Source organism: Arachis ipaensis, chromosome B3 (assembly GCF_059453495.1).
Source record: "Arachis ipaensis isolate K30076 ecotype BB chromosome B3, ASM5945349v1, whole genome shotgun sequence".
NCBI lineage: Eukaryota > Viridiplantae > Streptophyta > Magnoliopsida > Fabales > Fabaceae > Arachis > Arachis ipaensis.
In genome coordinates, this window is record NC_142438.1 from 96,972,671 (window position 1) to 96,994,236 (window position 21,566).

At 37.6% G+C, this 21,566-nt stretch overlaps 3 protein-coding genes across 4 annotated transcripts; all 3 read left to right on the top strand.

Annotated features, from left to right (window-relative positions):
• The first annotated feature begins 213 nt into the window (after nt 1-213).
• Nucleotides 214-4,783, top strand: LOC107630672 (importin subunit beta-1). The gene is made up of 3 exons (XM_016333875.3): nt 214-712; nt 1,504-3,923; nt 4,019-4,783. The coding sequence occupies exons 2-3, from the start codon at nt 1,510-1,512 to the stop codon at nt 4,215-4,217; spliced, it is 2,613 nt and encodes an 870-aa protein (XP_016189361.1). The 5' UTR covers nt 214-712; nt 1,504-1,509; the 3' UTR covers nt 4,218-4,783.
• A 1,406-nt stretch (nt 4,784-6,189) lies between these two features.
• Nucleotides 6,190-10,124, top strand: LOC107630673 (beta-amylase 3, chloroplastic). Of its 2 annotated transcripts, none has more exons than XM_088509783.1 (4): nt 6,190-7,967; nt 8,724-8,934; nt 9,042-9,155; nt 9,281-10,124. In XM_088509783.1, the coding sequence occupies exons 1-4, from the start codon at nt 7,426-7,428 to the stop codon at nt 10,037-10,039; spliced, it is 1,626 nt and encodes a 541-aa protein (XP_088365909.1). In that variant the 5' UTR covers nt 6,190-7,425; the 3' UTR covers nt 10,040-10,124. The 2 variants fall into 2 exon arrangements, with proteins under 2 accessions (XP_088365909.1, XP_088365910.1); XM_088509784.1 differs by having other exon boundaries at nt 7,278-7,967; nt 8,670-8,934.
• A 5,604-nt stretch (nt 10,125-15,728) lies between these two features.
• Nucleotides 15,729-19,648, top strand: LOC148571692 (uncharacterized). The gene is made up of 3 exons (XM_088508368.1): nt 15,729-15,966; nt 19,321-19,487; nt 19,577-19,648. Exons 1-3 carry the CDS (start codon nt 15,729-15,731, stop codon nt 19,646-19,648), a joined length of 477 nt encoding a protein of 158 aa, XP_088364494.1.
• Nucleotides 19,649-21,566: the final 1,918 nt, after the last annotated feature.

A 21,566-nucleotide genomic window follows, 5' to 3' on the forward strand; every position in this document is an offset into this window, starting at 1 on the left:
ATTTTAACTAACCTTGTCAACTGGAATATATTTTTTGTGGGTACACTATTAATTTTGTTTTTTCATGGATATATTTATCTAATGCTTTGAATCTTTTGTGGTTAAAAATTAATTATTAATTAAAAAAAATAAAAAGCATCTGAGTAATAGCGGTGATGATACAGTAGGTACTAAATAATTTTAGAAAAAGACATGGCTATGATAGCAATTATTAATCTCCAGATCACACTAGTCAGTAGTCACTACAAAAATCAGACACCATTGACACAGCGCGTAGAAAAAAAAATCAACCTATGCAAAATTTCCAGCCCATATCATATGGTATTCATTTTGAAACCCCACGCAGAACACGCGCGCCGATCGTCGCGTGGCACCACTCGACACCGCTCGCACTAACAAAATTAAAATCCTAAGGTTCTGGCAGGAATATCAAGATCCAGTAAGCAATTCAAAATTGAGCCGTTGATAGGAGAAACGGAGGGCTGAGATCAATCCTATTTGAATCAACGGCGGATATTAGTTAGCATCAGTCCAGGAGTGTCGTACAACGAATATAAAAAAGGCGTATTGAAGAAACAAAATTTTAACACAGTTTCTCGTCTTTGCTTTTTCCCACACTCTGCTAGGGTTTCAGAGTCGCCGCGCCCCCTCTTCCGAGTTCAACTGGTTCCTCACTCCTCTCCCCTCAGCCGATTCCATTTCTCAACTCGCCGTGAGTTCGCATCATTCATTCTGTCTTCTAATCCCTAAATACAAGCTTTTCGTTACTTTGGTTTGTTATTGTTTCATTATTATTCCTGTTATTACTAGTTCGAACTCTGATCCGTGGTAGTGATCCAGTCTTCGTTTTTGTATTTTATTTGACTAATTTGTATGGTATGCTTCCATTTCTGATCAGAACCAGTTCTATTTTGATTTTCCTAATTTTTCCCTCTTCTGTGTTGTTCGTTGGCCGATTATTTGAATCAGAATGTTTTTGAGTTAGTTATGGTCTATTAGTTTTGCTCAGGGAATGTGGAAAATGGATTCGAATTTATATTCCTCCTTGCATTTTTTCGGTCTGTTGGAACATGTGCGAAACAGTCGTCCAGTGTGCTAAAGATTACTTTTTATAAAAAAGCGTTTTGGTAGATGTTGTTGTATACTTAATGATACATGCCCTTCTCAGTGGGACACTACTTGTATTACTGTTTCTCTTCTGAAGTTGGTTTTGATTGTTTCACCTAGTTCTAGCCGTATTCCATACGTGGTACACCTGGCACGCCATGTGTTTAAATAATTACCTATCTTTTGTTGCCAGACATAATCTGAATCTGTTCTAATCTGGTGCACCCTGGAAATTAATTTGCTCACCGTTTTTTTTGTAACTTTTTTTGTGTGGTTAAGTAGTGTTTTATCTATTAATTATTATAGCATCTTCACGTGCCTGATAAATTGCTGTTGCTAGTCTGTTAGGTGCACTTTAGTGCTCCCTTTTAATGTGGTTATACATGTATTCTTCAGGTGTAGATGGCCATGGAGGTTACTCAAATTCTTTTAAATGCGCAAGCAGTTGATGGAGCGCTTAGGAAACAAGCAGAAGAGAATTTGAAACAATTTCAGGAGCAGAATCTTCCAAGCTTCTTGTATTCTCTTGCTGGGGAATTGGCAAATGATGAGAAGCCTGCTGAGAGTCGGAAGCTAGCTGGTCTAATTCTCAAGAATGCTCTTGATGCAAAGGAACAACACAGAAAGATAGAATTGGTTCAAAGATGGCTGTCATTGGACCCAACTTTGAAAGCCCAAATTAAAGCGTTGTTGTTGAGGACCCTTTCCTCTCCATCTGTAGATGCTCGTTCAACTGTATCACAAGTTATTGCAAAGGTCGCTGGTATAGAGTTGCCTCACAAGCAGTGGCCTGAATTGATAGGATCCCTCTTATCAAATGTTCATCAGCTACCTGCTCCTACGAGGCAGGCAACTCTTGAGACTCTTGGGTACATTTGTGAAGAAGTCTCACCAGATGTGGTAGACCAGGATCATGTAAATAAGATACTCACTGCGGTTGTTCAGGGAATGAATTCTACAGAAGAAAACAATGATGTTAGGCTTGCTGCTGTAAGAGCATTGTACAACGCCCTTGGTTTTGCTCAGGCAAACTTTTCTAATGATATGGAGCGTGATTACATCATGAGAATAGTTTGTGAGACAACTCTCTCTCCTGATGTGAAGATTCGACGAGCAGCTTTTGAGTGTTTGGTAGCTATTTCTTCAACGTACTATGAAAAATTGGCTCCATATATCCAAGATATATTCAACATCACTGCCAAGGCTGTGAAGGAGGATGAGGAGCAAGTTGCACTTCAGGCTATTGAGTTTTGGAGCTCAATATGTGATGAAGAGATTGATATATTAGAAGAATATGGAGGTGATTTTAGTGCAGATTCAGATATTCCTTGCTTTTACTTTATTAAGCAGGCTCTTTCATTTCTTGTTCCTATGTTATTGGAAACACTGCTGAAGCAAGACGAGGATCAAGATCAAGATGAAGGGGCTTGGAACATTGCTATGGCTGGAGGCACATGCTTGGGGTTGGTTGCACGAACAGTTGGTGATGACATTGTGCCTCTGGTTATGCCATTTATTCAAGAGAATATATCTAAACCAGATTGGAGGCAGAGAGAAGCAGCCACTTATGCCTTCGGCTCCATTCTTGAAGGTCCATCCCCTGAAAAGCTTGAGCCACTTGTGACCATGGCTTTGAACTTCATGCTTACTGCACTGATGAAAGACCCAAGTAATCATGTGAAGGACACTACTGCATGGACTCTTGGACGTATGTTTGAGTTCTTGCACGGCACAGCTTTGGATACACCAATCATCACACCAGCAAACTGCCAACAGATTGTTACTGTGCTGATCCAAAGCATGAAAGATGTACCTAACGTTGCTGAGAAGGCGTGTGGTGCTCTCTATTTTCTTGCCCAAGGTTATGAGGATGCTGGATCTGCATCCTCTCCATTGACCCCATACTTTCAAGATATCGTTCAAGCTCTCCTCACTGTAACTCACAGAGAGGATGCTGTAGAATCACGCCTTAGAACAGCAGCCTATGAAGCCTTAAATGAAGTAGTGAGGTGTTCTAATGATGAAACAGCTCCAATGGTGGTACAGCTTGCGCCTCTCATTATGTTGGAGCTCCACAACACTCTCGAGAATCAGAAGGTCTCATCTGATGAGAGGCAAAATGAGTTACAAGGCCTTCTGTGTGGTTGCTTGCAGGTCATCATTCAGAAGTTGGGTTCATCTGAACCAACGAAGTATCATTTCATGCAGTATGCTGACCAAATTATGGCTTTGTTTCTAAGAGTGTTTGCTTCACGTAGTGCGACAGCTCATGAGGAGGCTATGCTTGCAATTGGAGCTTTAGCCTATGCAACCGGTCCTGATTTTGCTAAATATATGACAGAATTTTACAAGTACTTGGAGATGGGTCTCCAAAATTTTGAAGACTACCAGGTTTGTGCCATCACAGTGGGTGTGGTTGGTGATGTATGCAGGGCGTTGGAGGAAAAAATACTCCCCTATTGTGATGGGATAATGACCCAACTTCTTAAAGATTTGTCCAGTAATCAGTTGCATAGGTCTGTGAAGCCTCCCATTTTTTCTTGTTTTGGCGACATTGCCTTGGCGATTGGAGAGAACTTTGAAAAGTACTTGTTATATGCTATGCCCATGCTTCAGAGTGCTGCCGAGCTATCAGCCCATACGTCTGGAGCTGATGATGATATGACAGAGTACACTAATTCTTTGAGAAATGGAATCCTTGAGGCTTACTCAGGTATCTTCCAAGGGTTTAAGGGCTCCCCGAAGACCCAGCTTCTGATGCCTTATGCTCCTCATGTACTGCAATTCTTGGACAGTTTGTATATGGAGAAAGACATGTAAGTATACATTGGAATTTTCTGTTTATGAATTGGTTCTGTGGATTTAGTAATTTATGTTATTTTAATCCATTGGCATCTCTGGTTCCTTTCAGGGATGATGTTGTGACTAAGACAGCAATTGGCGTGCTTGGCGACCTAGCTGATACTTTGGGCAGTAGTGCTGGTCCGTTGATCCAGCAATCTGTGTCCAGCAAAGACTTCCTCAAAGAGTGTTTATCATCTGATGATCATTTGATCAAGGAATCTGCCGAATGGGCCAAGTTGGCAATCAGTCGAGCAATTTCATTTTGAGGCTTTTATTGCTGTTTCAGAGGTCCTTGTTTCTTGCATACATATCTGCATCTGTTGCGTGGAGGTCTCAACTGCATCCCATGAGTCGGGTCATCACCATTTTTGGGCAAAGGTGTTTCAGTCAGTAGGTCCTTTTGCTGTCTGCATTTTCATGTCAGTAGCTTGGAGTCTGCGTTTTTCTTTCTTTTTCCCTTTTTAAATTTATCTTTCTGCATTGCAATGGGAGGAGGTCGGTGGGTGATGACCGATCTATCTGCTAACTTGGCAGAAAAGTTGCGGTTTAAAGGAAAGATGAAAAACCCGGTATTTTCACGATGGGGGAAGAACAAGCAAACATTGCCTTCTCTATGGGGCTTGCGCCCGTATTTGGGTTGTTTGAGTTTCATGGGGGTCAGTCTTTTAGATAATGATGGGTTGGGGGGTAGAAGGGGGAATACATTATGTCTTTTTTTCATTTTTTAACCTTTTTACTATTGGCTGTAGAGCGAAACAATCGTCTTCGTCCTTCCATGTGTTTGGAATAGGTAATGCAACAACATATTAGCCGTTCCTTGAAATTATTCAAATCATTGTGTCTCCAATGTCAATTTTTTAATTATTATTTGCCATGAGTCTATAAATTTCATCGGCCGTACTATAGTTTTTCTTCAAGGGCTTCTCCAAGTTTCCTCGCAGTTAATATTTTGTGAAATATTTATTATGTACATGATTGAAATTTGGTAGCTAAACAAATTTTTAAGACTTGGGAGTAGTAGAATTTTGATACATCGTGCAATTCCACTAGTTCGGACACAGGTAAAGAGGCTGATCGTGGATGTAAAAATATTTTCCTGTAAAGAACTACTCTTGTAAGAACTAATCTTCCTTGTGGATGTAAAAGTTAACTCAATTGCATGCTTATGTTATTCTTGGGTAGAACAAAAGCTTAAATAATTTTTTAAGGGAATCATGAAGTATTTAGGTTTATTTATTAAAGTTTTTACATGTATAAGCAGCAGAATTTAAGGGAATCATGAAGTATTTAGGTTTATTCAAAAATCATAATATATCAACACTTTAATAGTGTTTAAATTTACGTAGGATTAGTTCTTAAAAAGCAAAAAAGAAAAGGTTTAAGGTTTAATTTTACAGGATATTTTAAATGTTATTTAGAATGACTTAATTTAAAATTATAGTTTTATTAAAAAATATTAATGTGAATTAATAAAATTAATTAAATAAAATGTTAACCCTTGCTGCTCTCTATGTGGTGGAAGGGATTGCACGCATCCGTTAAAAAATTACTCGCATGGCAACAATACTGTTGGAGAAGCTGTAAAATAATACCAAAGGCTAAATATATATTAAAACCAGTTATTAAAATTAATTATTAATATAATTATATATTGAAATATAAATATATATTAAAAAATAAATTAAAAAATATATATTTATAGTTAATTTTGATAACTAATTTTGATGTATAAATATTTTTAAAAATTATAATAACTTTTTTTTTTCTTGCAAGATCAAGAACAAGAAAAAGCGAAAAAGATAAATAAAAAGGCATATAATTGCTCCACCACAACCAAAAGCCACAGCCTGGGAGTACTGTACGGTAGTGTAGTGTGTGTTTCCAGTATGCATTCATCACTGCACCCTAGGTGAAATATTATGGCAAAAGAACCAAGTTGGTATAGACGTAAGAGGTGGGTTTGTGGATGGCAAGCCGACACGTGTCCTTGGTGTCTACTGTCTAGCATGAGAGACCAGGATCAGATGTTGTACGGTCATTCTGGCTTGCACAGATAGCCGAGCCGTTTCATCCTGGCTTAGTTAGGTATGCGTGGCCCCTTTATTTTTTCTGGGATGGTATTGGGCTGGGCCCCATTTTTGCAAATCTGGTGGTGAAATATTTTCGAAGAGAATAGTTTCGAATTAGAATGGGCCATTTGAGTTTCTTAAAAAAATCCAAAAGAGGAAGGAGAGGCTCGTCCCCCTTCTCTCTCTTTCTTTCTTCGGAATTTGAACCTCAGGGGGAAAGGAAACCCTATCCACCTTGCGACCACCATCGTTAGTAGGAGGTAAACACTGCCGCCGTCGTCTGCGCTGCGGAGCTTCCTTCCTTGTCTCGTCTTTGCTATCAAGATCTCGTTCCGCAGCGCAAACTGTCACCAGCCGCACCTTATTCATACAGATCGGCGGCCGTTGTCGTCATCCGCGGTACTGACTCGGTTGTCGTGCTCTGGATCTTCCGGCATCGTTTGGTATTCGTGATTCGAGTAGCTAACCCATCCGTGATTGACCTGTCGCCGGAGTTCCGGGAAAGGGAAAGAGGGTTCTTCCTCGTTGTGTCTGTCGTGGCGGTCTTCGAGGTGTTCACTGTCGTCGTCGTCCGTTGCCTCGAACCGTCCTTCCCCGTATTCTGCTCTCCGCCTTCATCGCAGGTAATATTAATGGTTGCTTAGCTTTCTTCCTGGTCTGCTCAATTCATCGCATTGTATCACTGGGTGATTAGGTTTCCTGTGTCACTGCTTGATGATCGTTGATGACTCTGCTGACTGCTTGTTGCCTAAGTTGTACATGCTGTGAATTAAATTGAAGATTTTGTTGAAAATGTTGTGCAACGTGCCTTATTTATTCCATCGGTGATCGGTGTGACAAAATTGGACTAGTTGTGTAGGGTATAGGGATTAGGAAAGCCAACACTCTGTACGCATTGCGGATTGCGGAAGTGATAGTTCGGAGCATTCTTTTTCTTCACCGAGTTGCTCTGGTTATATAAAAAGTGACGAGGAGCGCGGATTGTTGTGGTTTATTTTGAATTTGGGTATATAAATGTTTTTTTTTTTGTTAATATGGGTAGATAAATGTTAGTTGGAGATTTATGAAGGGAGAGTCAGGTTCTGTAATATTAATGTTAGTAGTTGGGTTAGGGTTGGTTAGTGTGTGGGTGTGGGTCGGGCTATCCGGCCCATACCATGACAAAAAAAACGGACACCAATGCGGAGCCATCTCTGCCAAGCTCCATGAAGACTCAATGCGGAGCCATCTCTGCCAAGCTCCCCCTGCAAAGAGCACCATGCCACTTGTCAACACGCCCTTTAATTAAAGAGAATATCTTTAGCTCTGTACAGATTAACCTCTGTACGCTATAAATGACCTTATTGATTTCAATCACGTTCAAACCCGAACCCTAACTCCATAACTTCTCTTCACCTTCCGATCAATGGTGATGTTCGCTTCACAATTAACAGCAACAACCTTCTCGCCTTCATTCCTAATCTCAACTTCCTCCGATACCACTCGTTCTCCCTTCCTCGCTCTCGCTCACCTTTGCTACAACCGAACCTTCTTTCCCACTCGCCGGAGACTCGCCGTTTCCTCCCGCCTCAACTCGTCCAGGTCCTCCGGCGCCGGTGGCTCCGTCGACAACGGTGATGTGCCCTACGAGCTCCACCACGATTTCTCGCCGCAGCGCGAGACGAGGGGATCGCCGGTATTCGTGACGCTGCCGGTGAATACAGTGGGCCCTGAGGGGAAGATATCGAGGCCGAGGGCCATGATGTTCTCGCTGAAGGCGCTCGCCGCCGCGGGCGTGGAGGGCGTTGTGGTTGAGTTTTGGTGGGGAATTATTGAGAGGAAAGAACCTAGGGTTTACGATTGGCGAGGCTATCGTGAGCTCGTGATGATGGCTTGCATGTGTGGCCTCAAGGTTCGTGCTGTTCTTGCTTTCCATCAGTACGGCACAGGCCCTGATGATCCTAATCAGTATGTTTCTTTGCTAATTGATTCGAAATTTGATTCATTCTTTGTATTGATAAGGTTCTTGCTAATTTCGCCTTTTTGTTTCCTTTGCCTTTTCTGTTGATATTTGATATGGTGAAGTTTCGTTTTAGTTACTGTTTGGCCCTTGAAATTGAGTTGGTTAGGCATTTACAGGTTTGGGAATTTTAATATAACTATTTATGTAAGCGTATGAGGCTTCCTTGTAATATCTTTTTTTGCTGTGTAGACGAGCAATGCAATGCTGCTCCAGAGATATACTCTTTCTTTGCGAAATGATTTATCCTCCTAACAAGTAACAAACTAAACATTCTCCTATTCATAATTTTAAAATAAGATAAAAGGGAAGGGTTGGGTTTGGCAGTTAGCAAATATTAACATAAAACTTTTCTGTATCCTTTGAGCTAAATCCTAAATGACATTTATCAATTTAGTCAGTTTTGCATAGTCCGAAAATGCTATGATGTTGTTATGAATAAGATTGTTCATCCTTCACATGGACAAATTTCTCCATGTATACTGTAGCTTTAAAGAAATAAAATAATATTTTTTACAGTTAGTGAGAAGATAATTATTCCTGCCTTGTACATATTTTATATTCAAATAGTGTTTGGAACTCTTACTAGTCCTGATTTGGTGCAGTGTTGATTGTTTGTTTATGTGAATTACTACTATTTTTGTAGGTAGGTATTGTGTCCTAGACATAGCCTCATACTCTGGAAGTTTGTCCCCTTTGTGTAGGATACCGCTTCCTCTATGGGTGCTTGATGAGATAAACAAAGATCCAGAGTTAGCATATTCTGACCGGTTTGGAAGAAGAAATATTGAATACATTTCCCTAGGATGTGATACTCTTCCTGTGCTGCGTGGACGCACTCCTATTCAAGCATATGCAGATTTTATGAGAGACTTCAGGGAGACTTTCAGGCCTTCTCTTGGCCTTACCATTACAGTAAGGTTCTTGATGATTTTGGGATGTTTATAGCAATGAAGTTTGGAAATTCCAGTCATCATTAGTGGATGTTGATAGCAGTTTGGTGAAATTCATCTGTTTTGCAGAGGGTACAGATTGGCATGGGTCCTGGTGGTGAACTAAGATATCCGTCATTCTCTTTCCAGAAGCCAAATGTGGCTTCATCTGGTGGACTTGGAGAGTTCCAATGCTATGATAAGGTAAGTTTAGCTTTAGCTATTAAGGTGTGGAGCTGCATGCATTGCCTTATAGGAGACTGTTGTGTACTTGTATATATGATAAGCATCAAGTTTAACTTTTCTTTTCTTTTGTTTGAACCTTCCAGTACATGCTAGCTTCTCTAAATGCCTGTGCGAGAAAAATTGGAAAGCGTGAATGGGGAGATGGTGGTCCATTTGGTGCGGGAAGTTTGACGCAAAATCCTGAGCATACTGATTTCTTTAAAAATGAGGGTGGCTCTTGGAACACACCATATGGTAAATTTTTCCTTGAATGGTACTCAAATATGCTGCTGCTGCATGGAGAGAGAATTTGTAGGGAAGCTGAAACTATATTTAGGGGTACAGAAGTCCTTATATCTGCAGAAGTAGCTGCCATTCACTGGCACTACGCCATTCAATCCCATCCATCGGAGTTAACCGCAGGCTATTATAATACTTTCGACAGGGATGGATATTTGCCCATTGCTCGCCTGTTTAGTAAGTATGGGTTTGCAATTTGCTGCTCTTGTTTTGAAATGCAAGATGCCACAATGCAAAAGATAAACCCTAGTGGTAGCCCTGAAGGATTTCTTAAACAGCTTTTGCTGGCTGCTAGGCTTTGTGACATATCACTTGAAGGTCAAAATTTTACAACTGATTTAGATGATGATGCATTCTCCCAAGTGCTGAAGATGTCAAAGTTTTACTCGGATGGGATTGAAAAGCGGCCCTTTGCATTCAACTTTGTAAGAATGAACAAAAGAATGTTTGAAACCCAGAATTGGGATCGGTTTGCACGATTTGTGAGGCAGATGTCTAATGGAAAGATTTTTCAAGCCAGACTAAGAGCCCATTTGGGAAGTAGCAGAAGCTACTCTTTTTGACTTTTGAATTGTGAAAAGTCACAATACGCGTGTTTGGTACCATTTTAAAAAAAAAAATTTAACTTTTTGAAAAGTTAATTCCCAACTTTTTGAAGAAGTAGAAATATATGACTTCGATAAGTTATTCTATCACTTCCGAAAAACTTGACTTCAAAACAAAAAGGATTTACTTTCATTCTTGGTAAAAATGTTTTTTGTTTTTGCTGGAAATATTGGCCCTCCAAGATTCTATATACTGGCCTTCCACCATCATTTTCGCCCAATGTCCATGTGATGGAAGGATTGGCCTTCCACCACCTCATATGATTCACTTATTGCATATATTTATTTTAATTTTTTTATCATTTTATTACTCTATTTTTATTATTAAATTTGTATTTAATATTATGTGGTATGAAAATTCAGTTCTAATTTTATTTTTTTCACATGTGATTTTATTTTTATATAGCTTGTTATTATTTTTATAGTTAGTTATAGCAAGTTTTTGATCCCAATAGAAGAGGAGGGAGTTTTAATAGGAAAAAAAAAAACAACAAAATATATATTAAAATTTTATTACTCTTCATCGCATACAAGAACACCGCTATGGGTGAAGGTGGAGTAGAAAAATCAATTTTTAATAATATTACGTGGGAAGAACCAATTAAAAATGAAACTAATAAGAGAGCAAATAAAGAATCAATTGTAATTTTAGTGATTAGGATATATAAAATCAACATTTAATATTAAAAAATATTTGTTATCATTGTTATTTTAATATTTATTTTTTTATGTAAAAAAAATTATATTTTTTGAGTTATTTATCCAAACGCTATAACTTAAAAATAAGTATTTTTATAACTAAAAATTTAAATACAAAATAACTTATCTACAAATTTCTATTAATAAAAGTCTTTATATTTTAAATTCCTTTGAGCTAAAATTTTCATGTGACTTGCCATTGAAGACCACTCCAGGGGCTGCAGAAGTAGGACTGTTGTACCAGCACTCCTGAATATAGATTGGCTTCTGCTCTGGAATCAAACGCATATTTTAGTATATTTGAAATGTGTAGTAACGGTTGATTCTTCGCGTTATTCTTTGATTGCTTCTCTGCTACAAGTTACTTCTGCGAAGTACCTCATTGAATTGCCTTCCAGATTTTTTTTTCTTTTACATGGGTGGCATGATATCGGCTTCTAACTATGTTTTCAAATGGATTGACATGCAATTTCAAACTAGTTGCTTTAAGTTCGTATTATCCTTTGTTATTTTGGGATGGGTCCTTGAAGTGCTGGGTTCACATATATTTGTGATTTGTATATGTTCCCCCAATCATATAATATTCCTAGTTTTGTTGGGTGGGCATCCCATTTTCAAAAGTTGTTCTTCCCGGAGGTTTATCATCGTGGACACGAGATCTGTAAAAAATATTTAAATTGCTGGTTTCTAAAACCACGTGTTATGTCTTTCATGTATTTCTCTCATTTGAGTAACTAAAAATGTTCGACGAGCATGATAATGTGGATTGGGATTACAAACAATGAAAGTTTTGAAGTTAGAACGTTCTTCTACCAACTTTAATCAGTCGTAGGTGCATTGAACAAATTCCACTATTATATATGACAAAAAATATTAGTCACCGACGCTGGACGAGAAGACGCCTCTAACATGGAAGGTGCTTGCTGAAAAAGGTTTAAACCAGAGAGTCCGAGGCCTCCTCATTCTAACTTCTCTCTCTATAAGTTAGATATCCTCTGCTTATAAATACACACATTCTCTCTAATTGTTACAATTTTACTAGTTTATAGGACTTATAGATTATTTTTTAGGTGCAACTTAGTTAATTAAGGTGTACTTATAGTTTATTATCAATGGTTGTGTATCTACATAGGAAGTCTGGGGAGAGATATAACTCGTCCAGTTTACAGTTTAGAGATTGAATTTGCCTTTGCCTGAGACGGATGAGATATATGTCGACTTCATGAGGAATGGTGGCGGCGAACACTTGTAAAGCATAGTGAATCGAACCGGTAATGGACCCGGTCATACAACTGGTCACTGGTTTAACTAATGGGTCACTGATTTATTCGGTTAATCTGGTCATAATTAAATAAAAATATAAAATTATAAAAATAAAAAATTAAATGCATGTTTCCAAAAAATATATTAATGATTAATCAAATATCAATTCTTAGATATAATTTATGGCACAAAAACAGATAATAAATTAGTCACTAGTACAAAATACTTTCTCAATTTAAATAAACAAAAGATAACACAATCAATATCAATATGTTTGTATATTAGGTATTATTACTTGTTTGGTATCCATGTCAATTCATGCTTAAAAGGATGAAAAAAAAAAAGAGAAAAGGACAAATAGGTCCCTGACCTTTTGCTCCGTGAACATTTTCGTCCTGACCATTGAAAAATAATTTTAAGTCCCTGACCTTCACAAAACTTGGACGCATTAGTCCCTTCGTCCAAATGCCTCCGTCAGACTCAACGGAAAAGTCTGAAGTGGCTTCCGTAATGCTTGTCACGCGTACGCGTCGCCTGGCAGACTTCCCTCTCACGCGTACGCGTCACCATAAATTCAACAAATCCCAGTTTTTTCGTGAATTCTCCACTTTGCATGCTTTTTTCCATTTCTTTTAAGTCATTCTTGCCTTCAAAATTTTAAACCACTCAAACAAACATATCAATACATCGAATGGGAGAAAAGTAAGAATGATACAGCCTCTACATGATTAAAGAAAGTTACAATGATGAAACTGCTCTTAAAGTTAAAAGTCATTGTTAGTAATATTTTTCGTCGGATTTTTTTTTCTTTTTCTTTTTTATTTTTTGCATCATCATAGCTTTGCATTGCGAGTTTTGACATCAAAATGTTAATTTAGTATTCTTTTACATCATACTCTTATTCCAGTACTCTCAATAATCTTATTTTTAATATTATTTTGGAATCCAACGTTTATGATTATATTATTACCTATGATTAATTTTTTATTTAATTTGTCTTTTTTAATGAGACTATAATTTATATTATAAAAAAATTACACTAAAATATAGTACATGAGAATTACAATTATAAAAGAGAGTACTAAAAATAATAAAAATTAAATATTTATCTTGATAGTGATGAAAATAAATCTAAAAGTTTTTCATGATATTTTTATATAGATATTTTTAGTACTCTTAGTACTTTTTTTTAGTACGCTATAATTTTACTATTATTATTCTATACAAAAAATAATAGGTAAAAAATGTATATAAACAACAAAAAATAAGAATTCTATAAAGAATAATAATATCCATGAGAGAGTATTAGAAAATAATATTATAAGAAAAGTAACAAAATTAATCATATGAACAATGAAGGACAAAATTGGGAGATAGAAAATAAATTTCAATCTAACGTGAAAATGTAAACGCAAAAGCTATCATTTTTAGCTTTGGCTAAACTTGGGTTGAAGAGCAGAATCACGTTTACGTTCAGAAGAAGAAAAAATAGCCAAACTAAAAGGTGAAACTTTAAAAAAAAACTAAACCTACGTTTGATGCTTCAAACGCTAAGCCAAACACACCCTAAATTGCTAAATTTAATTTACTTTTCTCCCATTCGATGCCTTGATATGTTTGTTTGAGTGATTTAAAGTTTTGAAGGCAAGAATGACTTGAAAGAAATGAAAAAAAAAACATGCAAAGTGGAGAATTCATGAAGAAATGGGGATTTGTTGAATTCATGGCGATGCGTACGCGTGGGTGAGAGGAAAGTCTGCCAGGCAACGCGTACGCGTGACCGACGCGTACGCGTGACAAGCATTACGGGAGCCACGTCAGACTTTTTCGTTGGGTCTGACGGAGGCATTTGGACGGAGGGACTGATCCGTCCAAGTTTTGTGAAGGTCAGGGACTTAAAAGTATTTTTCAATGGTCAAGGATGAAAATGCCCGCGGGGTAAAAGGTCAGGGACCTATTTGTCTTTTTCTCAAAAATAAAAAAAAATTCATTCATCATTTATTATATATTTAATTTTTGTAACAATCTCTTCTTTTAGTAAGATTCTATTTCTTAGTTGTTATCTGATCTTTTGCTAACAAAATAAAATACATATATTATAAGAATAACATATTTATAGGAAGAGTATAACTGTGTTATACCTAACAGATCACAACCCCGGTGATATTTTAGAATAAGACAGCTTGAGTTTAGATAATTTTTTGACCTATAAATCAGTATTGTAATAATAAGTAGTAGCTCTTAAACTGTACTTAGAAAATAATAGTCATGTCAGATAGAAAAGTATGAATAAAATAAAATAAAACTGAGAGTTATTATGGATATTGATAATATGGTGAGCCTCCAAACATGTTTATTTTTAAGAGAAGTAGGTTGAACTTTTATGAAAATTAGATTATAACCTAGTAGGATATTAAAGAGATGCAATTTGTGTTATAATTCGGAGATATGAGGATTAGCTCCCAAGATTAACTTGGTAAATGATAATCTTAAAAATAAAGTTGGTCAAGCTTGTCATTAGAAAATGTGTTGCTTATATTAGTATATTTTTAGGAAAGGTGTTGCTTATATTAGTGTATAATAGCTGAAAATCATTAGATAATTTGACATGATTAACTAAATTATCATTTAATAATTATCAATTATCAACTTTACATAAAAGACAATTGTACATGAGTTTCACCTTTTCTTAATGAATGTACTTTCACGCCCCACATTTTCATATGAAAGACACCTCCTATATCAACATTTTTCATATGCAATTTGCTATCTAGTTTGTCATTTTTTTAGTGGAAGGCGCATGCTGCTTTAGCACTTCAGTCAGCAACCTAAAATAATACCAAGTGTGATTGTGACAAAACGGTTAAATAATTTAAGGGTAAAGTGTGTTTTATAGTCCTTAACATTTTTTAGTCCAAAGTGGTCCTGAGATTCACAAAATGCACCGATTTAGTCCCTGACTTCCCAATTGCGCTAATTACGTCCTTCAGATTACAAAAAATGCATCAAGTTGGTCCCTTTCGAATTTTCCGTTCATATGTCTTACCGGCGGGAGTGATGTGGCGAATGATTGCCATGCTGGAGGATGCGAAACGTCATCGTATTGGGTTTTGGCACTAAACCCATAACTAGACGACGCCGTTTCAACTAGGAAGTAGTAACAAAATGTTCAAACCCCCTCCCAATATTCAAAGCGATCACTTCGTCTTCTTCATCTTTTTCGAACTAAAAGCGCCAAACCTTGGCATTTGAGAGCCCTGGTGAGGCTTTTCAGACTGAAGCAATTTGGAGTTCAAAGGAACCTGGTCATCGTTGGCTCAAGATCGGTGAAGGAAGAAGCAAAGATTCTGCATGAAATTTCCTGTGACAGAGGTAGGCATGCAGTATATTAGATAGTGTTGTTCTGTTTTCCATAGTGGTAAGGTATCCATCATTATGGATTTTACTTGGGAATTTGGTGTAGATTGATGGAAAACCATAGATGCTATGTTATGTGCTAGGGTTTTTTGCACTGGGTGGTGTGGGTAGGGGTTTTCGAAATGCTCTGTTTTCGAACAAAAAATATGGGCATTTCTATAATGGCAACGTCACTGAAGTAGTTGTTAGTAAGAAATTTTGGAATATGATCTGTTGTTGTTTGCTAATTCCATATGTTAGATAAAATGTTGTATTTTTTTCGATGCAGATGGAAAAGTTGCTGGATATCATGTTCCATCATGGTGAAACATTTAAGAAGAATGTTGATGGAAGATTAGTTTACTCACCTGACAATAGAAGTTGCTTAGGAGATTTAGATAAGGATACACTTGATGTCTTCTTTGTCAGAAACTATTTCAAGGAGTTGGGATATGACAAGGTAGTTGAATACTGGTGGCTGGTTTCGGACAGGAGCTTGGAGGTTGGATTGAGAGCTCTGACCACTAATGATGAATTAAGGGAGATGTGCTTCCATGCACAGAGGAATGATGGAGTATTCGATGTTTATTTCGAACATGGAGTTTCCACGCCTGAACTGATGGAGGGGAATGAAGCTGTTCCGTGTCTAGATTATGGAGCACAAGAGGAGCCTGGTGGTCACTCAAACAAGAACAGCCCTGAGGATACCTTAAATGAAATTCCAGATGACAAATCAAATCCTGACCCAGTTCCTCCTACTCCAATCCCCATCCCAAACAGTCCAATTGCAATCCCAATTCCTGCTAACACCCCCACCACAAGACCTATCAACGATGACCCCAAGTCCATGGGTGATCCTAAGACCCCAAACTCCATCATAAACCCAACCCAAAACCCACTAGAAAGCCCAATACAACCCCAACTGTCAAGCAGAATCAGAAACCCAAGCAGAATCAGAAGTCCAAGAAAACTCAACCAAAGCCCAAGCCCAAGTTTACTTCAAAACCCAAGCCCAAATTTAACCCACTTAAAGAATTACAAGATCTCATGCAAAGGGATATTGGAGTGCTAACAAAGGGAAGCAAACTCTTCATGTGGATTTAACTACAAACGGATCAACCAGTGATGAGGGGAGTTCAGAGGATGACTCTTATGTCCCTGTGCAAGAGGCCAGCTCTAGCAATGATGATGAATTAGTTACACAACCAATTAGGAAAGAGGTCAAGAAGGTTCAGAATGCCTCAGCCATGGCCAAAGGAAAGGAAAAGATGTATAAAGACACTATTATGCAAGATGATGATGCAATTGTTGTAGACTTATCTGATGTAGAGATGGACCTTGGTTTTCTAGGAAGTCCAGGAGACGGACTGTTGTATGATGCTCTTGACCCGAGTACAGAATCTGATGGTGCCAACTCGTGGCACTCGGAGGAGATGAAGACTCCTCCTAATTCTGAAGATGAATTGGAATCTGATGGAGAATCGGATGAATTTTCCATCTTCCAAAAGGGCTAGAGATTTGGTGAGATGAAACTTCAAGTGGGCATGAAGTTTAATACTAAACAAGAGTTCATGGATGCTGTGTGAGAGTTTACCATTCAAGAGGGTAGGTGGATTAAGTTTGTAAAGAATGATAATGTCAGGTGTAGGGAAGTGTGCCAGGTGGAAGAGTGCTCATGGGTTGTTTATGCCTCAAGGGATCATGAGGACTCTTGCTGGAAAATCAAGACTTTTTATGACGATCATACATGTCCAAGAAAAATTTCTAATAGGGCTGCAAATAGAGCTTGGTTGGCTAGTAAGTTGGTCAAAAGAAGAAAGGACGCTGATGAGGGTACTAGTGTAAATAAGAAAGCTAAGCAGCAGACTGTTACTCTAAAGAGACAGCTGAAGCCATTCACATGTGATACGCAAAAAATAAAGTTACGTGCAATAACTACCGGCAAGTGCACCGGGTCGTATCAAGTAATAAAACTCACTAAAGAGTGAGGTCGATCCCACGAGGATTAATGGATTAAGCAATCAATAGTTAATTGATTAGCCTAGTTAGACGGTTCATATTGGAGTGATAATAAGCAACAGGAAGTGTAAATTGCAGAAAAGGAAAGTGCAGCAATAAAGTGCAAAAAAGTAAATTGACATAAATGTAAAGTGCAGAAAAATAAATGACATAAAGTAAATGAAGAAAAATAAAATGAACATTGGGATCAAGAGATATTGAAATTCTCCGGATCAAGTTCATCCTCATCTCTTCCTCAATCAATGCATTCATTGATCTTCTTGGCAATCTTAGGTGATTGGATCCCAATGTCTTGTCTCACCAATCTCTCTAATCTTGAACAATTTCCCAATGTCTTGGTTTAATTGTTCATGGAAAGAGATGAAACTTGGTCACTGATTATACCACACACCTTCATAGATCAAAGTATTGGTAGGATTAAATGTCACAATATCCATCCAACCCCCAACCTAATCCAATGTGAGAAAGTCTTTCTAGCATGATCTCCTCATCCCTCTCTTAAGGATAAGAGAAAACCCAATTATGAACAATTTCTCCGTCAAGACAATTGTTCAATTGGATGAAGACCGAAAGTTTTCTAGTAAAATCAAGAGAAAATATATAGCAAGAATGATGAAAATTACAATTGATCCATTAAATAACAATAGAGCTCTCTAGCCCAATGAAAAGAGTTAGTTTAATTCATTGCTCTATTCTAACAGAGAAGGAAGAAAGTGCAGAAAAATAGAGATGAAGATTAAGAAATAGAACTGAAATTGAAACTTCAAATTCATTATGGAAATTACAAACTAAAAGTAAACTACCAGAAAAACAAAAAAGAAAAGAAAAGAAAGAAAAGTGCATGAAAGGTGTGTGTCAGGGGATGTGGATGCATGATTCTGGACTCCCCTCCAATCCAGAATGATTTCTCCAATCCAGCTACTGCCTATATATAGGCTTACAAACTAAAATGAAAGAGCAAATTACAATTGAATTAAAATTCCTAATCTAGATGCTTCTTGTGCCTTGGATTGAGTGATGTTTGATGGGCTCAGCTTGCTTGCATGATTCAGGGGTGTATCGGGTCTTTAGCAGTGTTGGCAGCATTAAAATTCTGCTCCCAGGCCTTTCTTCAGCGTTTGCGTCAACATTAGCATGCAAACGTTCTTCTCCAACGCACTTCTTTGTGTGCGTACGCACACTGTCTTGTGCGTACGCATACTCACTTGTGCGTACGCACACATGCCAATTTTCTGCTTGTGTATACGCACACTTCTCCGTGCGTACGCACACATGGTGATTCTTCCGGTTTCCAGTTTTTGAGGGGTATCGAGAACGTTGGGGGTAATGTTGGTTTACCAACGTTCCCTCTAACGTTGGTGCAGTATTTTCTTTATACCAACGTTGGTGATACACCAACGTTTACTCCAACTTTGCCACCAACATTAGTTCTCCCTCCTTGCTTTTCTCTGCTTCTCTGCTTTTATTTTGCCTATCATCAAACAAATGAGTGTATCAAAGTAACATACAAGATAATTTTACTATACTAAGTGTGCTAATGATGCTCAAAATCATAACTTCACTTAGTGTGATCTATTTCATCATGTTTACCTTATATATTAACTAAAATTCACCTATGTTTGAGATTTTCTTAATGCAGAGATTTTTCATGCTTTTGCTCCTTTATCAACAAAATTTGTATGAAACTAAACAGAAAACCTAGTGAAAAAGCATAGAAAAACAGGCAATGATGCCCTGGCATCAACATGCACATATTGTGGTGTAAAGGACCACACCAAGAGGGGATGTAAACAGAAGAGAGCTGATGAGCTTACTGCTGTTGTAGCAGCTTCCAAGGCCAAAGCTGCTGTGGCTGCTTTTACTGGGAGTACACCTGCAGCTAAAGCAAGCAACATTGCCACTCCGGGACCACAAGCAGCTGACGTTCCTTTTGGTGCAGGTGTTACAAACACTCTTCCACCACCAGTGGCTGCACCACAAGCTGAAGAAGTTGACTTATCCTAACCAAGCTATGGTGGAACACAAGATGAGGTATAAAATGTCCAAAACCTTCGTTTTTTACTTCCTAGTCATAAATTCCCTTTTCACATTAACTCATACTAATTCTCACACTTAACTCGGCACCATCACCAACAACAAAAAGGCCACATAAATTACCAACCAAACGGAGGAACTCACCACAACCAGTAACTACTTCTATTGATCCCATGCAAGGAGCAAGTGCGGCCACATCTTCAAGGTTGGAAAATTTCATGAAATTTGTTCCAACACCATAGTTCAAGGCACCAAGGAAGAAAAACACTTGATATTGGATGTTCTAGCTGCTGATTTTGGAATATATATGGGATTTGGGCATTGGTTATTATTTTTGGTTTTTTGTTATTTCCCTACAAGAATAGCTCATAGCCAGACTGTATGGTTTATTTTGTTTTTCTGGTAGTAAATACTTTAACAGAGTTTAAACTTGAAGGTCTTCTTGTTTTAGAATTGGTGGCTGTATCATTTTGTTTATCCTTATGTGATCAATTAATAGTGTGTTACATTGACAATGTTTTGTTTATAATCAACAACTACTATTATCAATTTACTTATTCTGTTCATTCAGTTTGGATTTCATTTTTGTAAAATCTAACTACAAAGAACACACCAATAAACTAAAGAGTTCCCATACATTCATTAACATATGCTTTCAAACACAGTTCTTACATTTTTACCATCACAACTAAAACAACAATTAATAGGAAAAAAAACAGCAATCCTAACATTTGTATCATATATTTCTGGGTCCTTAACTCATCCTCCAAAGTGCCAATCCTCAAAGCAAGATTGACGCTCACTTCTTCATTGTTGTATGCCGCAGCGTCTTCCAAATTTCTTTTATCATCTTCTACAATGTTTGCCCATCGAAAGAACCCACACCATCTTCTTCCACTACTCTGTGAATACGAAATTTAACAGTTAGCATCAAAATACTCAACAACAAATCTTCAGGAAACACTCACGTTGTAATTCGGGCATCCAAAGAAGGGCTTATTTGGGTGGGTATTCGTTCCAAACCATCGGAGCACAGGACGTTTCCCACACCCACACCGCTCTGGTACTCGTGAGGCTCTGCTCTGACTTGGCCTTCTTGTCGTTGATCGCATAGAACTTCCCTCTCCTTCATCTGCACGTCCAACCATCATCCAACCAGCAGAGCAATGACTACAAGAATGAGCAGGGAAGATGAAGAAGAAGAAGACGAAGAAGATGATGAAGACGAAGAAGTGGTGCGTTACTTCTGAGTTAGGGTTTAAAAAGGGATCAGGGACCAAATTGGGTCATAGACCTTCATTTGCCACATCATGCAACCGTTAGACACTCCAGCGTGACAATCATTTGTCGCGTTACTCCCGCCGGCAAGACATATGAACGGAAAATTCGAGAGGGACTAACTTGATGCCTTTTTCGCAATCTGGAGGACGTAATTAGTGCAATTGGGAAGTCAGAAACTAAATCGGTGCATTTTGTGAATCTCAGGGACCAATTTGGGGTTTAACTCGCAACCTAAAATAATACCAAGTGTGATTGTGACAAAACAGTTAAATAATTTAAGGGTAAAGTGTGTTTTGTAGTCCTTAACATTTTTTAAATTTATTAAAATTATCCCCTAACATTTAATTTGATCCAATTTTATTCTCAAAGTTTAAAATTTATTTTAATTTTACCCCCCAATATTAATTTCTTAAAGATAAACTATTATTCAACTTTATTTTTTCTATTTTATCCTTATCATCCTCATCCTTATCAACCTCACCATACAATAACCACATCTTTGACAAGATCCCACCATGCAAAACATCTGCCCTTTCTTGAGATAAATGGAATAAATACAAATACCAATACTGGATTTTAATTACACAACTTAAACAAATACCAACATTATGTTTTTCAATAGTCATATAAAATAAATTAAAAACATAAACCTCTCTCTACTATGCTTAGGTCTCTCTCATGAAATCTCCTGTATATTTTTTTCTTTTCTAGCTTTTAAAATAGATGGTGCCAAACATAACAACAAATAAATGTATAAAACAAAATAAATCACTCACGGTGTAGTGAGTTTCAT

Bases quoted from the DNA above. Each gene is read 5' to 3' on its own strand.
- LOC107630672 (XM_016333875.3), top strand. From the start codon at position 1,510: ATGGCCATGGAGGTTACTCAAATTCTTTTAAATGCGCAAGCAGTTGAT. The intron at 3,924-4,018 runs GTAAGTATACAT...GGTTCCTTTCAG, and splicing joins TTGTATATGGAGAAAGACAT to GGATGATGTTGTGACTAAGA.
- LOC107630673 (XM_088509784.1), top strand. From the start codon at position 7,426: ATGGTGATGTTCGCTTCACAATTAACAGCAACAACCTTCTCGCCTTCA. The intron at 8,935-9,041 runs GTAAGGTTCTTG...TCTGTTTTGCAG, and splicing joins CTCTTGGCCTTACCATTACA to AGGGTACAGATTGGCATGGG. The intron at 9,156-9,280 runs GTAAGTTTAGCT...TGAACCTTCCAG, and splicing joins AGTTCCAATGCTATGATAAG to TACATGCTAGCTTCTCTAAA.
- LOC148571692 (XM_088508368.1), top strand. From the start codon at position 15,729: ATGGAAAAGTTGCTGGATATCATGTTCCATCATGGTGAAACATTTAAG. The intron at 15,967-19,320 runs ATGATGAATTAA...GGCTGCTTTTAC, and splicing joins ATTGAGAGCTCTGACCACTA to TGGGAGTACACCTGCAGCTA. The intron at 19,488-19,576 runs AGGTATAAAATG...TCACACTTAACT, and splicing joins CTATGGTGGAACACAAGATG to CGGCACCATCACCAACAACA.